The sequence below is a fragment of the Mizuhopecten yessoensis genome, unplaced genomic scaffold, assembly GCF_002113885.1.
Source record: "Mizuhopecten yessoensis strain PY_sf001 unplaced genomic scaffold, ASM211388v2 scaffold10441, whole genome shotgun sequence".
In the NCBI taxonomy this organism is placed as follows: domain Eukaryota; kingdom Metazoa; phylum Mollusca; class Bivalvia; order Pectinida; family Pectinidae; genus Mizuhopecten; species Mizuhopecten yessoensis.
The window spans coordinates 400,666-421,440 of NW_018408548.1; the positions used below are offsets into that span (position 1 = coordinate 400,666).

The 20,775-nt window shown below is 35.3% G+C and overlaps 2 protein-coding genes across 4 annotated transcripts in view; one reads left to right on the forward strand and one right to left on the reverse strand.

Moving 5' to 3' along the window:
* Positions 1-11,390, forward strand: part of LOC110460596 (histone deacetylase 11-like) — a 20,930-nt gene extending 9,540 nt beyond the window's left edge. For 2 of the 3 annotated variants that reach the window (XM_021513583.1, XM_021513584.1), the window contains 7 exons: positions 1,182-1,298; positions 1,400-1,582; positions 1,811-1,907; positions 2,593-2,662; positions 5,504-5,612; positions 7,308-7,494; positions 10,828-11,390. In XM_021513583.1, the coding sequence (XP_021369258.1) occupies positions 1,182-1,298; positions 1,400-1,582; positions 1,811-1,907; positions 2,593-2,662; positions 5,504-5,612; positions 7,308-7,494; positions 10,828-11,000 (936 nt within the window). In that variant the 3' untranslated portion in view covers positions 11,001-11,390. Of the gene's footprint in view, positions 1-1,181; positions 1,299-1,399; positions 1,583-1,810; positions 1,908-2,592; positions 2,663-5,503; positions 5,613-7,307; positions 7,495-9,902; positions 9,956-10,827 lie in introns of all 3 variants that reach the window. The other variant, XM_021513586.1, reaches the window with a different exon arrangement.
* A 4,601-nt stretch (positions 11,391-15,991) lies between these two features.
* The window catches only part of LOC110460628 (protein SET-like), a 19,058-nt gene continuing 14,274 nt past the window's right edge, over positions 15,992-20,775 (reverse strand). The window contains exon 8 of the mRNA XM_021513652.1: positions 15,992-19,640. Coding sequence (XP_021369327.1) covers positions 19,540-19,640 — 101 coding nt within the window. The 3' untranslated portion in view covers positions 15,992-19,539. The remainder of the gene's footprint in view (positions 19,641-20,775) is intronic.

Consider the following 20,775-nt stretch of genomic DNA (forward strand, 5'->3'; position numbering starts at 1 on the left):
ATGATACTTTGAATATTACATGTTAATAACTTGATTGGAATTATAACCTTGAGTTGACAGTTTGATACTTTGAAAATTTTGAGCCAGCCCTACCCCCAAGGGCTGTAGGGTGGGGCTCAAAGGAGTCAGTGTGCTAAAATTTCTTCATTTTCCTTGTTTAGAATCAGAGGTGCTAGTTTCAAATATTTTTTAGTCTGAAATCTGTATGCTAGATATTGAATAAGGTGGTTTTATCGTTTTTTGTCACTTTGAATAATATTTCGGGTAAAAACAAAATCAACTCTTTGTATAAATATATCAGGTGACCGTTAAGGCCCATGGGCCTCTTGTCTAAATATAACGATAGAAGATTGAGGTTAAACAATACTACGTATTGTAATATTAAATTCAGAAATAGAAACATTGCTTTATTTTTATTTAAAATGTATCTGATTTTCTTCTCTTTTATCCCTGATTTATGTGTAAAGGTTGAATGAGTGATGTTGTCACACTTGTAACTTCTAGTACTATATAACTTCTAAATTCGATGTTTATCAGATATTGTTCAACTTTTGAATTGATAATAATGTATAAATGCTGTTGAAATGTAATTTTAGTCTGGTGATTTGTATTTTGCTTCATCTCTAGATAGTAGAAGTCATAAAGATACATGTGTTATTGTTTATCACTTAACTTTCACAAAAGATTAATTTGTCACATTAATTCTCACGGAGACTTATTTGTGAAATTAGATATTCCTCAAAGAACAATTCCATAAATAAACAATACCAATTTGGAAACAGCATCCTCTCAAGTATTTGTTAATAAAACCTACAGGCCTACATAGTTTGTGAAAAAAAATACATGTGAGAGGAAAATAATTTACTGATAACTCCATTTTATCTCCATATATCTGTTAATACTTTTGAGAAAAATTCTTATTTCTTATATAATGCTTTATTAACAGACAGTTAAAATTCCATTGTTTACTTGTTTCAGAATGAACATTCTCATAATGTTCCAAAGTACGATCCATTTATCTCCTTGTCAATTAACATGAAAATAAATACTCAAAGCATATAATTTACAATGAATTGTACATATTTCCCCTGGGATACTTTTAAAATACAAATTAACATCTATTGAAGTGTTATCTATCACAATTCTATCCATCCTACAAGTGTGTCCTTGTCTCTTTGTAGTGGAGTGTCAATGTGGCCAGTATCACAGAGGTTCCCCCTGTGGCCCTCATCCCAAACTTCATCGTACAACGTAAAGTTCTGAGGCCTTTCCGGTACCAAACTGGAGGTACTATACTGGTATGTGTGCTGTACTGAGAATCTATCATGATTTATGTTCTACTGACCTATATCGACAGGAGTGTATCTGTTACAGACTCAATATCTTGTTTCTATTTCAGGCAGGAAAACTTGCCATGGACCGAGGGTGGGCAGTCAACATTGGGGGCGGGTTCCACCACTGTAGCTCCACCCGAGGAGGCGGGTTCTGTGCCTACGCTGACCTCACACTCTCAATCAAATTCTTGTTTGATAAAGTGGAGAACGTCTCCAAGGTCATGATCGTTGACCTTGATGCTCATCAGGTAAATTATACTGGGCTAATTCTTGAAGAGATTCTTCACTGTTTGATCTGAAATTTTCGCCACATATTACCATTTTAACAATTTTTGTAATCACCAATATCAGTACAGTTTTACATTGGTATGCCATACTGGACATACTCTGGAAACAAACTGTGAATGATCAGTTTAAATTTTCGTTTTTACTATAGAAGCCTGGAGAATAAATGTGCTTACATAATACACTTTCAGGGAAATGGCCACGAGAGAGATTTTATGACGGACGACCGAGTCTACATCATGGACGTTTACAACAGAGGAATATACCCACACGACGGATACGCAAAACGTAAGTTTTATATTTTAACCTCTCTAAATGAACTCAATAAGGTAATAAATTCTTATTACATTTGATTCTTATAAAAAAGTAAATCACATTGATTTATAAAAGGCATGTAAAATGGTGACAAATGTGAGATTTGAGTCAAAGGGCTTCACAATTTGAAACTTTTTACCATGAAATTAATTAAGCAAAAAAAAATTACAAAAAAGGAGACACAATTATGGATGCAGCGTGGTTGAGGTCTAAGTGCTAGGTCATCAAGGGGTCATAGGTTAAATCAGTGTAATGCTTGTTGTAAGGGACATAACTTCAAGAAGGTTGAAAATATTTTGACGAAATTTAACAAATGGATGTACTTTCATCATAACTACATGTTTTGTCAATTAAAACTCTCAAGTTATGTATCAGAAATGTATGCTATATGGTAATGTTGTAGCTTGTATCAGAAATGTATGCTATATGATAAAGTTGTAGCTTTTAGTCAAAGAATGTGGTAGAATTATTTCAGTTCGGAAAATAGCATGATGTGATGTGAGTTTTCCAGACAGATGGAGTTTAAATTTACTCATTCACCCCTGCATATTTTAACTGGACTTACCCAGTCTTTGATGTGGTAAGCCTCAAATGTGACTTTAGGGGTGAATGGGTTAATGAGGTGTAGTTCTCTACTATACTTTTATCTATATTACAGGAGCAATCAAAAGAAAAGTTGAGCTACAGCATTTTACAGAAGATGTCACTTACCTTGGTCTTGTAGATAGGTAAAGTATATTATCTGTTCATGTACAAAATTTAATCATGAAGCCAGATTTGAACTGATTTCTATGTTTTAATTGAAGTATGACATTTTATCTATACACTGAAACCTGATATTGAAGGAGGATTGGATATTTCAAGGTCTAAATAACTCAATTATTTTTGAGAAATATCTGAAAATCTACAAATTGTATTTGTCTATTGGAAATCATTTTGTATTTCGTTACATTTAGGTTTAATTCTGAATTTCAATGTTTTTTTGTGGTTTTTTTAAGTAAACAAGAGGAAATATGTGCTAAATTAATCAGGCTATTAATAACTTTGCCCAGGTGTCAGTTAAGTCAGGTTTCACTGTAACTTAACAAGAAAAATAATCTTAAACAGTTATTTCATGTAATTATTCAATTGATCAAATGCAGAAGTAAAATATAATTATCAAGAACCTTAAACTAAAATAAAACAGTAGTACTTGGTGTATTGTCTTCATACACTCAAAACCTTGATTCAACAGCCTCTAAACAGTAGTGCTTGGTGTATTGTCTTCATACATTCAAACCCCTGATTCAACAGCCTCTAAAAGTAGTGCTGGGTGTATTGCATTCATACACTCAAACCCCTGATTCAACAGCCTCTAAACAGTAGTGCTTGCATTGGTGTATTACCCTCATACACTTAAAGCCCTGATTCAACAGTCTCTAAACAGTAGTGCTTTGTGTATTGTAAAGCCCTGATTCAACAGTCTCTAAACAGAAGTGCTTGGTGGATTGCATTCATACACTCAAAACCCTGATTCAACAGCCTCTAAAAGTAGTGCTTGGTGTATTGCATTCATACACTCAAAACTCTGATTCAACAGCCTCTAAACAGTAGTGCTTGGTATATTGTCTTCCTACACTCAAACCCCTGATTCAACAGCCTCTAAAAGTAGTGCTGGGTGTATTGCATTCATACACTCAAACCCCTGATTCACCAGCCTCTAAAAGTAGTGCTTGGTGTATTGCATTCATACACTCAAAACCCTGATTCAACAGTCTCTGAACAGTAGTACTTGGTGTATTGTCTTCATACACTCAAAACCTTGATTCAACAGCCTCTAAACAGTAGTGCTTTGTGTATTGGAAAGCCCTTATTCAACAGTCTCTAAACAGAAGTGCTTGGTGTATTGCATTCATACACTCAAAACCCTGATGCAACAGCCTCTAAACAGTAGTGCTTTGTGTATTGTAAAGCCCTGATTCAACAGTCTCTAAACAGTAGTGCTTTGTGTATTGTAAAGCCCTGATTCAACAGTCTCTAAACAGTAGTGCTTTGTGTATTGTAAAGCCCTGATTCAACAGTCTCTAAACAGAAGTGCTTGGTGTATTGCATTCATAAACTCAAACCCCTGATTCAACAGCCTCTAAAAGTAGTGCTTGGTGTATTGCATTCATACACTCAAAACCCTGATTCAACAGCCTCTAAAAGTAGTGCTTGGTGTATTGCATTCATACACTCAAAACTCTGATTCAACAGCCTCTAAACAGTAGTGCTTGCATTGGTGTATTACCTTCATACACTTAAAGCCCTGATTCAAGAGTCTCTAAACAGTAGTGCTTTGTGTATTACCTTCAAACAAAACCTCACTCCCTGCTGGTTTCATACAACTCCAGTACAAATGGTTAAGCCTCACAGAGTTATCTCCCTTATTACTATGTTATATTATGCTTTGCTCAGGTTCCAACATAACTAAATTGTGTCAGCATCATGTAAGTGAGAGTGAGTCAATGCTTCTTGTTAAGGACAGATTGTGAGTATGACACTCGAGGGAACAGTTCTACCCTGTTACATCTAATTTGTTCTAAAGGACAGATTGTGAGTATGACACTCGAGGGAACAGTTCTACCCTGTTACATCTAATTAGTTCTAAAGGACAGATTGTGAGTATGACACTCGAGGGAACAGTTCTACCCTGTAACATCTAATTAGTTCTAAAGGACAGATTGTGAGTATGACACTCGAGGGAACAGTTCTACCCTGTAACATCTAATTAGTTCTAAAGGACAGATTGTGAGTATGACACTCGAGGGAACAGTTCTACCCTGTAACATCTAATTAGTTCTAAAGGACAGATTGTGAGTATGACACTCGAGGGAACAGTTCTACCCTGTAACATCTAATTAGTTCTAAAGGACAGATTGTGAGTATGACACTCGAGGGAACAGTTCTACCCTGTTACATCTAATTAGTTCTAAAGGACAGATTGTGAGTATGACACTCGAGGGAACAGTTCTACCCTGTTACATCTAATTAGTTCTAAAGGACAGATTGTGAGTATGACACTCGAGGGAACAGTTCTACCCTGTTACATCTAATTAGTTCTAAAGGACAGATTGTGAGTATGACACTCGAGGGAACAGTTCTACCCTGTTACATCTAATTAGTTCTAAAGGACAGATTGTGAGTATGACACTCGAGGGAACAGTTCTACCCTGTTACATCTAATTAGTTCTAAAGGACAGATAGTGAGTATGACACTCGAGGGAACAGTTCTACCCTGTTACATCTAATTAGTTCTAAAGGACAGATTGTGAGTATGACACTCGAGGGAACAGTTCTACCCTGTTACATCTAATTAGTTCTAAAGGACAGATTGTGAGTATGACACTCGAGGGAACAGTTCTACCCTGTAACATCTAATTAGTTCTAAAGGACAGATTGTGAGTAAGACACTCGAGGGAACAATTCTACCCTGTAACATCTAATTAGTTCTAAAGGACAGATTGTGAGTATGACACTCAAAGGAACAGTTCTACCCTGTTACATCTAATTAATTCTAAAGGATGCTCTCATTTTGATGTGTTTTACAGAAACTTGGACCAGGCGCTGAACGAGTTTACCCCCGACATCATAGTGTACAATGCAGGGACAGATATTCTGGAAGGGGACCCCCTTGGCAATCTGTCAATCACACCAGAGGTACATATCCATACCATCCTTTACACCACACTTGACATTTCTGACAACCTTGTAGTTTCTGTGTTTCAATTCTCTCTTTCTGTAATACATTTTATGATATGAGTATATGTTTATATTATGTTGAACCTTTTGATTAACGAGTGTATTTTAGCTCTACACCAGTTAAGTAGTAATTCTAAGACATAGAAATATCAATGAGTTTGGTCACTATATGTATACTGTAAAATGGGAAATATTCACTGCCTTTTATTTTTTGTGTCTTTTTCAATGATGGCAAAGTTATGATGATATTGAATATTATTACACGGTTTACCATACATAGTAATAACATGTTAATGGTGAAATCAACCCTGGATGATGATCGGTTTTCATAGTGAATATTTAATATACATTAATTTGGAAGAATTTGATTTAAGTCAGATCTCTCAAACTGCTTTGCTACCTTCACTTCTCACAGTATAGTTAACGAAGTAGTCTTCAGAGGTCTGAGTTTAATTGATTGGTTTTTATTCATTCACAGGATTTGGTTTAATGCAGAGATTATACTTGCACTGAACTCTAAATCATTCCCTGCTTTACTGTAGATAGTAAACCAACTGTACTCTATAAATCCTATCTAATCCTGAATAGAACTCTGTATATTTTCCTGACAAGACCTTCATCTTCGGCCCAAAATAGAACCTTTGTTATTCAAAAACTTGTGTACTGTGAACAAAAATATTTTCCTGCAGGTCAGTCTAGACAAGTTATATTATAACCCAATAGTCTATATAAGTTACAATTTACACAACTTTTACTGTTTCTGGCTTTTTGTCCAATTTTGGTTGTCGGGGTGAAACAGTCAGAACTGTTTTCCCGGTCAGAGCTAACTGTTACCCGGCGCGAATTTGATGCACAGAAATCTTCACACGAGAGACCCGCGTTCAAGCGTTTCGGTGACTGCGATTTAGTGTTGTATAAGCAGACAAAGCAATGGCAAATAGGTTTAGTAATACTAATACTAATATGTATTTGGTAATAAAACAATTGTTTCAATGCTATTTGGGAAACAGTCAAAACTATCATCCCTCGGTAGGGGAAGCCCTGTGGAACTATTTGCCCTCAGTCTAGCGGTTAAACAGTTCCCAAGGGCTTCCCCCTACTTTGGGATGATAGTTTTGACTGTTCCCCAAATAGCCATGAAACAATTGTATACTGTATATAAAAGTCACAGTTCATTACTATGGTGGTCAGTTTAGACAGGTTTTACTGTATATAACAGTTCCAGTACCTTACTATGGTGGTCAGTTTAGACTGGTTTTACTGTATATAACAGTTTCAGTTCCTTACTACAGTGGTCAGTTTAGACAGGTTTTACTGTATATAACAGTCACAGAACCTTACTATGGTGGTCAGTTTAGACAGGTTTTACTGTATATAACAGTTCCAGTACCTTACTATGGTGGTCAGTTTAGTCAGGTTTTACTGTATATTACAATTCCAGTACCTTACTATGGTGGTCAGTTTAGACAGGGTTTACTGTATATAACAATCACAGTCCCTTACAACGGTGGTCAGTTTAGACAGGTTTTACTGTATATAACAGTTCCAGTGCCTTACTATGATGGTCAGTTTAAACAGGTTTTACTGTATAGCAGGGGCATTCTGTCCGGTTTACACGGCATGTTAATTCTTGACCTTGTTTTGTATTACCAGGGAATCATCGAGCGGGACCAGATAGTATTTACGAAGGCACACTCCCGCGGGATTCCCATATTCATGGTGACCAGTGGAGGCTACCAGAAAACCACGGCACGCATTATTGCCGATTCCATCATCAACTTACGACAGAAAAACCTTATTGGTTGTGATGCTGCAGAACAAGAACCTGTTCCTAAAACAGGTATCCTTCAAAAATTTAAAAAATAGTCCCCCATTTTATGTTTCTGTTTCATTTTTGCCTGTAATGTATTTCTTTTGCCTATTTTGATGGAGTAGATGTGATAGTCTATGTGAATTCCATAGGGGTGTTTCAGGGATGTACCTTTATATATCAAAACAATGGTAAACACTATCTGTTTTTGAAATAGTTAACTTCATCTTTCCATTGTTTGAGTTTAAAGGAGAAAAACAGTGTATGTATTAAATATATAATAGTGTCCCAATGAGTGATATCTGTCATGTCTATCTAGCTAAAGTGGCTTAATTTTAAGGTTTACAGAAACACAAGATGTTTTGTATTTCAAAATTTCTAACAAGTAGTTAGATAAACATGATAACCAAACAATGCCAATCAGATACCTGTTTTCTCTGTCTCCCATTAATTTAATTGTATGTCTGAAAAAACTTATTCCGTGCACAAATATTCAGTTTATAATGTGAAAAATACACATCAAGTTATAAAGTCACAATTCTAGTATAATGTCACAAACATTGTATTACCGGTATCGTATGGTCACACAGAGTCTTTCATGTAAAGGTCATGACCTGTATTTTAACCAATGAAAATGCTCCAAGTTTATTCAACAATTTGCCTGTTTAATCCTGTACTTCAGAAGTAAGGAAACCTAAAGTGGTTATGAGAGAAAAGTATTAATGTATTAATAAAAGATTATCACGTTTTTGATAATTATCAAATAATATATAAAGCATCTGTAATTATAGATTATCATGTTTTTGATTATAATCAAATAATACACAAAGCATCTTTGTGAGGCCAAAATGTCAAAAAGCATTGAGAATAGATTATTATTTTCATAGCTTTATGTTGAAGTGCTATGGTATGATTCCCAATGTAAAATATTATGATATTGTTATACATGTTGTTAGTGCACATATTTGCAATTTATTTTATAATAAAATGTATTCATTGACATTTTTCCTTTGACCTTTTTCTTTTTCTTCTCTTTGCTACCTGTCGTCTAGCTATTGGTGTATTGAGTTTGCTGTAGTACATTTTGACCTTTCTGACCTTTGAGTTTTTCAGCTTACCAATGTAGCCGATTATTAAAACAAAGATACAAGCTTAAAGCATTGAGCTTCAGTTACAAAACTTCCACGTTATGCTGTATTTCCGTGGTCAGTACTGCTGTTGTGTATGTTTATGACCGTCACTACTTGGCGTACCTGAAGTTGTATCGTATGGATGTGTAAGGCCACCGCTATCACTGGATGTGACTGAACTTGTGCTCTATTATAAGTCTGGCGCCGGGCACCACTGCTGGACAAAGCCATAGTACATTCGTAACAATCGCAACTGGACTTCACTGTAGATGCAATTCAAGTTCGAATTCTATGAATAAGGGAAATTTTCTTGATACAAGAGCTATTTTAGAAATCAATATATGGTGTGTTGTGGGGGAGGTGAACACTTCAAGTAAAGCCTACCACACGAATGTGTGTTGTGAGGGAGGGGGACACTTCAAGTAAAGCCTACCACCCGAATGTGTGTTGTGAGGGAGGGGGACACTTCAAGTAAAGCCTACCACCCGAATGTGTGTTGTGGGGGAGGGGGACACTTCAAGTAAAGCCTACCACCCGAATGTGTGTTGTGGGGGAGGGGGACACTTCAAGTAAAGCCTACCACCCGAATGTGTGTTGTGGGGGAGGGGGACACTTCAAGTAAAGCCTACCACCCGAATGTGTGTTGTGGGGGAGGGGGACACTTCAAGTAAAGCCTACCACCCGAATGTGTGTTGTGGGGGAGGGGGACACTTCAAGTAAAGCCTACCACCCGAATGTGTGTTGTGGGGGAGGGGGACACTTCAAGTAAAGCCTACCACCCGAATGTGTGTTGTGGGGGAGGGGGACACTTCAAGTAAAGCCTACCACCCGAATGTGTGTCGTGGGGGAGGGGAACACTTCAAGTAAACCCTACCACCCGAATGTGTGTTGGGGTTATTTTCTGGTTCGGTCATCATACCAGGGTAACTTCCCACATACTGGTATCTAGAACAACGCTAAGTCAAAGAATGACTAAGAGCATCATTTCAGGCTTTTATTGTGAATTCATGGCATCATACTCTTGTTACGTTTGACATCATAACAAGCTGAATATGTTGTGATTCACAGATGTGGGGGATCAACAAATGGTTTCCCTTTGGGTCTATACAGTTTCAAAATTGTGCATAACTCAGAAAGAAAACTTGTGTGAAAGAAATCATATTCCAAAATATTAGTACAAATTAAAAGACTGGCAGGTATATTGGAGATTATGCGTCTGAGCCCCACCTTCACCTGCATTGATCCACCTCTACCTGTAAATGTTGTGTATATTTACCTCAGGTATTTATTTCCAATGTCTGGTTTCAGTGCTTCAAAGCTTAATGTAGTTATTTTGTGGCAGTTAGGAAACCAAGAACCAGGTAGGTATTTTTATTTTTTTGTAAATGTGGTGATGTTGCTGATGTGCAATTTTGTTATGTAAAAGGTCAAACTTCTTTTCTAGCAATTGATTGTAGTTTTCAATTTTCTTTTTTCTTTCAAAATATTGTTGTTTTTAAATGTTTTACAAAGTGCATGCCTTTTCAATAAACTTGGTATCATTCCTGATTTATCTTGAAATAATTTATATGACTGTTTTGAAAATTTTATTTTTAGATGTACACCAAGGTTCCGCATTTGATATGCTTCTTTTTAATATCTTCGCAACCCCTCATCTTACACTAATGAAACATTCCATAGTGATGTACATATCTTCAGTGTAAGACAAAAAAGTTTGAGATCCCTAGGTCAAGGTCAACGATCTTATTAAAGATTAATTCTAAGAAATATTGTGCAACGTTTTTACTATATCTCTCTGTCCTCTGCACATTTCTCTAACCTAGTACGGTAATCTATGTTAGATCTGCCATTAAAAAGGTTAAATTATTTTAAGGTCATATCTTAAAGGCCAGGGTCACAAAAATTCACTTTGAGATGGGATTTTTTTTAAAAAGATAACTTCTTTAAAATTCTAAAAAGTTCATGAAACTAACAGAAACAAAGCTCTTAGACAGCATCTTAAACACTTAAATTTAAAGTTAAAAAACAAGTCATTTAAGTTCAAAGTTCAAGGTAAATTTACTGGTAGTCAGAATATTTCAATTTATTTTCTCAACAATTTCCTTGCAATTCCTGTGGCATGTCCTTAACGAGTAAGAAGGGTTAATTTTGACATTGGAAAATATACAGAATGCATTGTTTATGTTGTTAATAACTTATAGTTGTATTGATATTAATTGTTTGGGTGTTTCAGAAGTCCGTTCAAGCCTTCCACGGAGCCAGAGTGAGGGGTTTTTGGCCCGTTTTAAACGAACATGCTTAAATTCATCAACATCTACAACGACTCAAGATCTCACTAAGTTGGACACAAGTCCAGATGTTCACATACAGGGTATGGGGTCCATCAAGGACCTGGGATACATCTGACCCCAGGATCTGACCCCAGGGCAGCCTTTGGGACACCTAACCCATTGGCAGTTGGGGATATATCCGACCCTTGGAAGTGTAGAATATATGTGACCCTGGGGAAGTCTAGGATGCATTCAACTCTGGGGTATCTGAAGACATATCTGACCCAGGGGAGCCTTGAAATGTCTGACCCAGGGGTAGCTTTTGATATAATCTGACCTAGATGCAGCCTATAGTCAAGGAGGGCCTAGTATTTCAAAAGCATAATTAGCTGGTTGTACAATTTTAGTTAATAAGTCATTACCTTGTATTTAAAATATAAAGGATTTTTTTCCCCAAGATTTTCTTAATGTCAACAAACATTTTTGTTATCCTCATCTTCAGGAGATAGTTTTGATTCCCACAGCATTACTTTTTAATGGATGAATTTGAATTTTTTAAAGAAGAAAAAACAGCAACAATAAATTGTGTTTACGTAAACGTATCATTCTAATCTAATTTGTACAATATTTAATCCTGAGGCAAAGTAAAGGGGTTATTGGCTACAATAAATCAAAGGCTCATACCAACTTGATCTACCTGTATATGAGGAATACCAGTCTGTTTGTGTGACAACTCTATTAGAAGCACATCGTGTTACAGGACCACTTATATGTATGTTTCCAATTGTTGTCGTTTCATTGTGAACCGAACCTGTATTAAAAAGACTACTTGTGTTAAGCGATCACTTTTGGATCTCCTTCAGATGGTCTTTAATTATAGGTTTGGGTGTACGTACATATTTTTTGCAACATCGTCAGTGTAGTATTTATTAGTCTGTATAGCACTTATGAAAATCAATGGCAATGATTTCCAACTGACAATTTAGGTATGTATTACCCCGTAGAAGAGTGGAGGGCAAGTGTCCTCGACTCAACCGTACATGTGATTTTTTTGAGAGATATCAACATCCTATTGATGATATTGTGGTATTGTGCTGCAGTGATTGTAGTGATAACATATTTTTGAGCTACATAAGTGACATCACACCTGCATCTTTACTTGTAAGTGCCATATCATGTGACGTGAATCGGAATTCAGAGATTTTTTCGTTTAAAATAAAAGGATCTATACACACGACTACAGGCTTATAAGTCTATGGGTCTGTCAGTCATTAGTGAAAAGTAGTTGATGTGTTGCCTCTTAGTGTATGTTGTATATAGCATAAATACATCTGAGCATTGCCACCTCAATATTTCCATCTGAATCGTTGACGAGGATCAATGAAGATGGAATACGTACATTCACGTTTCCTGTAGACAATGTGACTATTATTGTGATGAAATTTAGAACAATTATCGTCATGTTTATGATAGATTGTTTACAGACAAGACTTAAATAGCAAAATGTGATTTTAATCGAACTAGAATTGATCCCTCCAAATAATTGTGTTCCTCCATGTTATTGCGATGCTTTGGTACACTGGTATCAAACATCACTGAGAAAAATCTAGAACTGCCCATAAATAAGTAAGTCACAAGGCTGTATTCCGTCTTTACGTATTGCAGAGTTATCTTCTCTTGTGAACAGGTATTGATTGTTACTTCATTGGTTTGTGAGAATAACGTCATCTATTTTTGAGAAAACGACGTAATTTTTTCACACAAACCATTGATGTAACAATCAATACCTGCTCACAAGAGAAGATAACTCTGCAATACGTAAAGACGAAATACACAGTAATTAATAAGAGATATTTAAATACAAATAAACATTCCAATATATCATTTGATGTTGTTTTTTCCTTCCATGTGACTTTTATTTTCTATAGTGAGATACGGATGAGTGTGACCATATAATTAAGGATGTATGCTACCTTACTGTGTGATATAACATTGATCGCTTTACAAGAAGAGTCCAACCGAAGACAGTTTTAAATTGTTATTTGGATGTAAATTTAAAGAATTTGTGACTCATTATGGTAATATAAACGCATCAATAACTACTGGTATTTCTATAATGTTAGCTTAATATGTTCATGGGATATAACTTTGAACAAATCCTTCTAAATATCTAATCCTTTTCTAAACTTCAGGCACTGATTATAATTTAATGAAATCAAGGATAAGCAGTTTTTGTTTTGGTTTGCGATCAATCCATCTTTTGAAAATAAGGAAATTTAAAGAGATTTTTTTGTATGGAAATATATGTTTTTCCCTTACAAGATTCCTTGAATATACATTTTTAGATCCCCTTAATGTAAAGAATGTCCCTGTTGTGATGAGGAGTGTTGTTTTATTTATGTAAGTGATATCCTTGAGTAATAATTTATAATTTTCAAGGGAGATAACTCCAACACCCGTACTGAGATTCTCTCAATATTGCTAATCCTCTTATTCGAAGAGGGTCCATATTAATGCTGACTACTCTTTTCACACAAAAAGGTTACTAAATATTTATATTTTCTACACATATCCCAGTTACTAGCATATTTATGAAGCACAGCATTTTGTTTTTTCCAAGCGTTGTATTTTAGAAACAAAACATGAATGTGGTACATATGATTATGCTATTGCAGTCATTGCAATTTCTGTCAAATTTTATAAAAAAAACATCAAAGCTTGAATATACGTGGCTGTTCCACCATTTTTAGCTCACCTGAGACAAAGTCTCAAGTGACCTATTGCGATCGCCTTTTGTACGGCGTCGTGCGTCGTCCGTCTGTAAACAATTTATATTTTCGACATCTTCTCCAAAACCCCTGCTCATATTTCAATGAAATTTTGCAGAAACCTTCCATGGCCAAAGGTCAACTAAAATTGTGAATTATATGGTCCCCAGCCTCCAGGGGCCTAAGGGACGGGGCCAAAAAGGGTCAAATTGACTGAAATTTCAAAATCTTCTCAAGACCCAGATATTATAGAATCAAATACTCTTCATAGATGGAAGGTTTTTTTAAGCCAGCCCTACCCCCAAGGGCTGTAGGGCGGGGCCCAAAGGAGTCAGTGTGCTAAAATTTCTTCATTTTCCTTGTTTAGAATCAGGGGTGCTAGTTTCAAATCCTTTCAGTCTTAAATCTGTATGCTAGATATTGAATAAGGTGGTTTTATTGTTTTTTGTCACTTTGAATAATATTTCTGTACATATTTTAAAAACAAAAATCAACTCTCTGTATAAATATATCAGAACTCAGGTGACCATTGAGGCCCATGGGCCTCTTATTCTTTATAAAAAAAAATATTTTTTATTCATCTAGTAAATATAATTAGGTTATTTTTTTTTGAAGAATTTTCCCTATAGAACAGGAAAAAATGTTTGATACCAAATGAAGGAATACTTATTGGAGGTCTCCATTACTTGTGTTATTTACATTAATAACAATGATCTTTTAGTGTCATTTGTCTTATGCTGTTGACAGTCTGAGGTGATGATAAAGATGTGGTATGTCCATCACTTAAGTAAAACAACTGAAAATTGCATGAAACTGAATTTGTAGACATGTATACAGCTATACATGTCTTTAATATCAAACCTATCATATCTGATGTTCGACTGTAATGCGTTTTCTTATAAAAAATAGCAAAAAAAGCCTGTCAATGTCACATTCTTCACTTATGGCCTTGGTTAAAAAATAAGTCGCAATTAAACCATTACTGTAAGTAAAACCCATTATTGTAAAATTCTGCTGTTTTCTGTATTTTAGTTATTATGAATACTTGGCATGGATTTCACAAGTCATTTCTTATTGTACTGGTACAACACTTGTCAAGTGGTTTCAAGCAAATTCTAGATGTTCTATGTTCAATCAAATTGGAGAATATTTCCCCGATTACATTATGCTGGTTTTTTTCGAATAACATCAGAGATTAAGGCATATTTTTTTTTAACTAAGTATAGATCAATTCTGCTTCTGATGTAGAATATTCCTGGTGTTATCACCCAATACTATATATGTTACAGGCACTCATGTAGAATAAAATAAAGTCCTATTAGAGGTGCTTCATACTGAATATGAAGGAAGTACATCAGTTCATACACTGCATGTTGTGCCATAATCATTCGTATTTCCTGATACGAGTTTCTTCTTGTAATTTTACCTTTGTTAGGAGGCTAGTATGAATTTATTGAATGAACTGTATTTTGAGAATTTTGCAATAAAAGATAGTGTTATTTGTTTTCATTTTATTCACTATACAGTGTAGAGTAATGTAATAATAATATAATTATTCACCTGTATCATTTGGTTTTGGTTTTTCAATTCCAAAAAGGTTGTATAATGGAAGTGCAGTTCTGTTCTGTAGAATAATTCATACTTAAATAAGTGAATTTCTGAACAGATTTTAAGGAACTTGTATACATTTCAGTGAAATATATCTTGTTTCAATAATATGAAAAACAAGAGAATTATTCTGTGTCATTTGGTATTAAGTGTTTGATTAAATACCTAGGTTCAATCATCAATTGAAATGTTCTCATCCGAGAGATTTTACCGAGACTTTCTCTCCCACACTCTTTGGTTACTACCATATGGACATTTCTCAATTAATCAGTTCCCTATATATTGGTAAATATTGCTGCAAAACCGAATGAGAGGCAAGTTCCAAGTTTTAACAAATCTGTGACTGGTATAATGATACATAGGATGGTCGCTATACTGTCCATTATAGGGGCCATTCCAGTAACACATCAACCCCACCTCAGGACTCGAGGTTTTGTTTAGATGTACCACGTATAGAATTAAATAAATAATTGGCAAAGATGTAATAAACAGGAAAAACGTGTCGGTGATTTATCTTTGGAGTCTAGGGATCAGATAGACGTTTTACTGGATCAGACAGATAGATGTTTTACTGGATCGGATCAGAAAGATGTTTTACTAGATCAGATAGATAGATGATTTGCTGGATCAGATAGATGTTTTACTGGATGGGATAGATGTTTTACTTGATCAGATAGATGTTTTACTGGATCAGATAGATGTTTTACTGGAACAGTCCTTAACATGATGAACAAACAAAAAGACACCAATATCAACTTCTTTATCATCCTTTTAATGTTGTCGAGATCTTCCATCAATAATGAAACAATGACTAAGTATAACCTAGCACTTCAGGTGTTTTTTGAAATGCAGAACATTGAGAGATCACAAGACACTCTGTAGAAAACCTTTCAGCCCTTTAAAATCCTAGACAGGAAAAGAGAACTCTTCTCAATCATGCCGAGTCCTTCCCATTCAATGAAGAAATGATTTGGAAAGAACCAATTTGAACCTAGTTTTCAGGTGAACAATTAAAATGAATGCCAACCCGAGATGAAAATTGAATTTAATTGATTTGGGTTTGAAATAAATTTTTCATTTTGAAAATAATTTGTTTACCTAAGCAGTCCTGTTTGTGATATAATGAATTACCTCTTCAAACTTTAAAATGGTAATTTTCTAATTAAAACACAAGGAAGAAAGAAGTTCTATTCATCCCAGTAGGCCACAAGGCTAGGACACATGATCAGGCTTAACCAGTATCATTGGGTAAATAAAGGAATTTAATCACCAACATTTTGTACGAGACTTCAAAAAACTGCTGTGTTTTAATGGTTAAAAAAACAGAACTCATTATTAAAATTTGAATTTGACATCATCTGAATAATGAGATTTTTTCTCTTGTTTTTGGTATCTTCTAGCTGATAATTTTGAACCCTACAAAATGCAAGTACAGGTTTTGTGCAATGATTCAAGGTTTACATGAATGATGATTTCTTAATTTTTAAATCTTACGATAGAATGTGAATATTCAAAAACTCAAAAGGATCACCATTTATTGACAGCATAAAACTTTGAAAAGTTTGAAGTTTTAAAGTTTTTAAACTAAATTAATCCTCATTTAACATAATCTGAAGATCTTTAAAAATGTTCCATGGTTTGGTTGATGGATGGTCCTTTAGTGAAAATTGTCTTTGAAAATAAAAATCAATCACAATGACAACAGCAATTAGATATGTGTATTTTTTATGTATACATTTAATTACCAGTTTGTTCCAGTAGAGACAACTTTCTACAGAACTTGGTAAATCATCAAAACTCATTAACGACTGAAATAAGCGGAGGTCATGATCAGTGAGATGATGGAGATACCGGTCAAGCTTTACCATGCACCATAACACTACATTGGTCCAAGTATCTTTAACTACATAGTTATATTCACACGACATTTTCTATGTATATAATTTTTCATATTAACAAATTCAATGGTTTAAAATTACATTAATTTTTACAAACAATATAATGTTCACCACATATATAGTGCCTTATTTACAAGTATAATGTATAAATGGGGAAGAGAAAACAAATAGGGTTCCCTAATAGTTGTTGCTGGGATGGGCCCCATAATATGGCAGAAAGATTTTCCATTTACTCCTGCAGAACTAAATGTCCTTAATAACAGTTGATTGTTGAATTCTGATGTCTGGTTTTAATATAAAACCACAAAATGATGTTAAGAAATACCTACTGTCTGTCAGAATGGGAAACCTCAGATAATTCATTTTTTCCAGATTAAAAAGAATTTGATAAATAATGAGGTACTTTATAAAACAATTAGTGAAAAAAATAATGGGCATTTTCAGAGATTAACAAAACAGTTTGAAGTATGGATGATTTTGGAATATCTTGGGAGTCGTCCCATTCCGACAGTTTTATATAAGGAAGAATCAAATCTTATCAATGACAAACAAATTGGAACAAAAAAATGTGCTTACAATTTACAAGATACCAATCCTAGGGAAATGGGCTTGGCTTAATGCTCTCTTGATGGGTTTTATAACATGATGGTTGGACAAAAAACAAGTATATCAAAAACCAAATGTCGGCTGTCGTCCCAATATTAATGAAATCTGAATACGATAAATGGCACATGACAAAGATAATATCACCTTTTGTGCTGATGAAGTTAACTCATTCACCCCTGTTTTCATAATGAACTATTCCAACCTTTGAATTGGAAGAGTTCAAATGTGTCTTCAGGGGTAAATGAGTTAAACATGAACTTTTTATAATCTATGACGATTTGGGTGTTTATGTTGTGAATATATAAAAAGAACATAAAAATTACATTACTCTCAAACCTGAAAATGTAGTTTCTCTGTAGCACTTGTTTTTCACATTTTTGCAATCAGAGATGACCAAAAACACAAACCAATATATTTGATTTGATCTTTGAGATAAGTGCTGTAGCAATATCAAAGAGCATAGCTGTCGATAGTTTTTAGGGGAGATTTAGACATCTTATCAAAATACCTCTTGAGCCAATACTAAATATAAATTTGGGGCTGTAATCTTCATCCACTTGTTAACATGTATATACAATTTTCCCCAAGACAGACTTTGATATCTGGTATGGACTAAAACTAGACTTTCAATAAATTCACAAATCCTGGGTTACCTTTTATAACATATCTGTATAAGATCTTAGAAACACATAAGATAATGTTAAATTCATACATATTGCCCGTTAAATTATTGTTTTGATAGCAACCATGTAATGTCATTGTTGTCATGTTTCTTAGAAATGTTTGCTTTATGAAGTGGACGGAACAGTTTGACCCTATTGAGACGGGCAATTACCTTGACTACTACAAGATGTTTGGATTCATCTGGAAAGTCTGAATTAACAGATGCAAGGTCATTTTACACCTCTCATTTTATGTTCATTTTGACTCATCAACTTTCCTCATAAATTACCATGTTATGAAATAGTTTTAGAACTCTTATTGTGAGAGATTTTAACCATTCTTTAAGAACAATTTTTGTTCTTCAAAAATTTCACTATTTCTTGATGAAAACCATACTGAATTAGTGTTTGTTAAAAATGAATATTGTCGTAATTTTAAGGACTGACATTTTAGGACATTTCTTCAAAGTTATGGTGTCTTTAGGTACATACTTTGGTCAAGGTATGTCTTCAATTCTGTCGGAGTTTTCAGCAAAATGTGTTTATAGGATATAGGTACACTGTTCCAATCACTCAAAAATTGGCCCTACTTTTAAAGGAAAAATTAAAATAGAAAATATTGTACATATAAAAAGTACAAAAAAATCCTTGACAAGAAAACTACACAATGAACTTAAGCTATATGGCAGTATTTACAGCAAAATGTTAGATTTAGTCATTGTATAAGCGACCCACCAAATCGTTCAGCTACAATTACAATAATTTTAACAAGAATATATTATATTGTCCACCTAACTTTACAAAAAAAGAAATTTAAAACGATGCTAAAGAAAGCAAGAAGTAAACAAAGCATGCAATGTAAGACCAGTTATTTAATGCATATATAGGGCACAAGAAAAGCAACAGATTTACAGCAGGTACGAAGAAATTAATTTTTCAGTCAATGAAAATTAGCTGTCCGGAGTTGATATTCCTTCTTCATGATGCCTATATAGAGATGAAATTCCCTACCCCCACCCCTCCTGCCAATAGAGGCCTGTATGCCGTCGTGATTTGTGATCTGACTGTCAATACAAGTCCTTCTCACATCCCTTAGTGTGTAGCACTGTGGTGTTTCTATGGCAACAACTATATCACTCTCCTTTCGTTTCTCCTTCATCGGGTTCTACAGCTTCTACATCATCGTCATCTTCGTCATCTTCCCCTAGCACCTCCACATCGTCATCATCGTCTTCTGTACAAACAAATGTTGTAGGCAAGTCAGAATTTCCTTCAAAACTTAGTGATTTGGGTGGAAAAATGAACTAAAATATTGTGTATGTCTCTCTATTTAACATGATATTCACATGAACGGACATTTTTTCAATCAACAAACTTTTCCTGGGATAAATGATCTAAAACAGATGCACAACGGTACTTGTGTATTCAATTCTTTTTGAAAAGAAATGTTGATATTGAGTTAAATGTTTGATTACAACTTTATGTGCTTTCTCCAAACTAACAACACTATGTAGGTGGGGGATGGGGTAATGGTAACAACACTATATAGGTGGGGGATTGGGTGATGGTAACAACACTATGTAGGTGGGGTCGGGGTGATATAACAACACTATGTAGGTGGGGGTTGGGATGATGGTAACAACACTATGTAGGTGGGGTCGGGGTGATATAACAACACTATATAGGTGGGGGATGGAAGATGGTAACAACACTATGTAGGTGGGGTCGGGGTGATATAACAACACTATATAGGTGGGGGGTGGGGTGATAGTAACAAGACTATGTAGGGGGGGGTTTGGGGGATGGTAACAACACTATGTAGGGGGGGGTCTGGGTGATGGTAACAACACTATGTAGGTGGGGGGGGGGGTGATGGTAACAACACTATGTAGGGGGGGGATGGGGGATGGTAACAACACTATATAGGTGGGGGTTGGGGTGATGGTAACAACACTATACAGGTGGGGGTTAGGGTGATGTAACAACACTATGTAGGTGGGGGATGGTTGATGGTAACAACACTATATAGGTGGGGGGTGGGGTGATAGTAACAAGACTATGTAGGGGGGGGTTTGGGGGATGGTAACAACACTATGTAGGGGGGGTCGGGGTGATATAACAACACTATATAGGTGGGGGATGGGGGATGGTAACAACACTATATAGGTGGGGGATGGGGTGATAGTAACAAGACTATGTAGGTGGGGGTTTGGGTGATGGTAACAACACTATGTAGATAGGGGTTGGGGTGATGGTAACAACACTATATAGGCGGGGGTCGGGGTGATGGTAACAACACTATGTAGGTGGGGTCGGGGTGATATAACAACACTATATAGGTGGGGGATGGGGGGATGGTAACAACACTA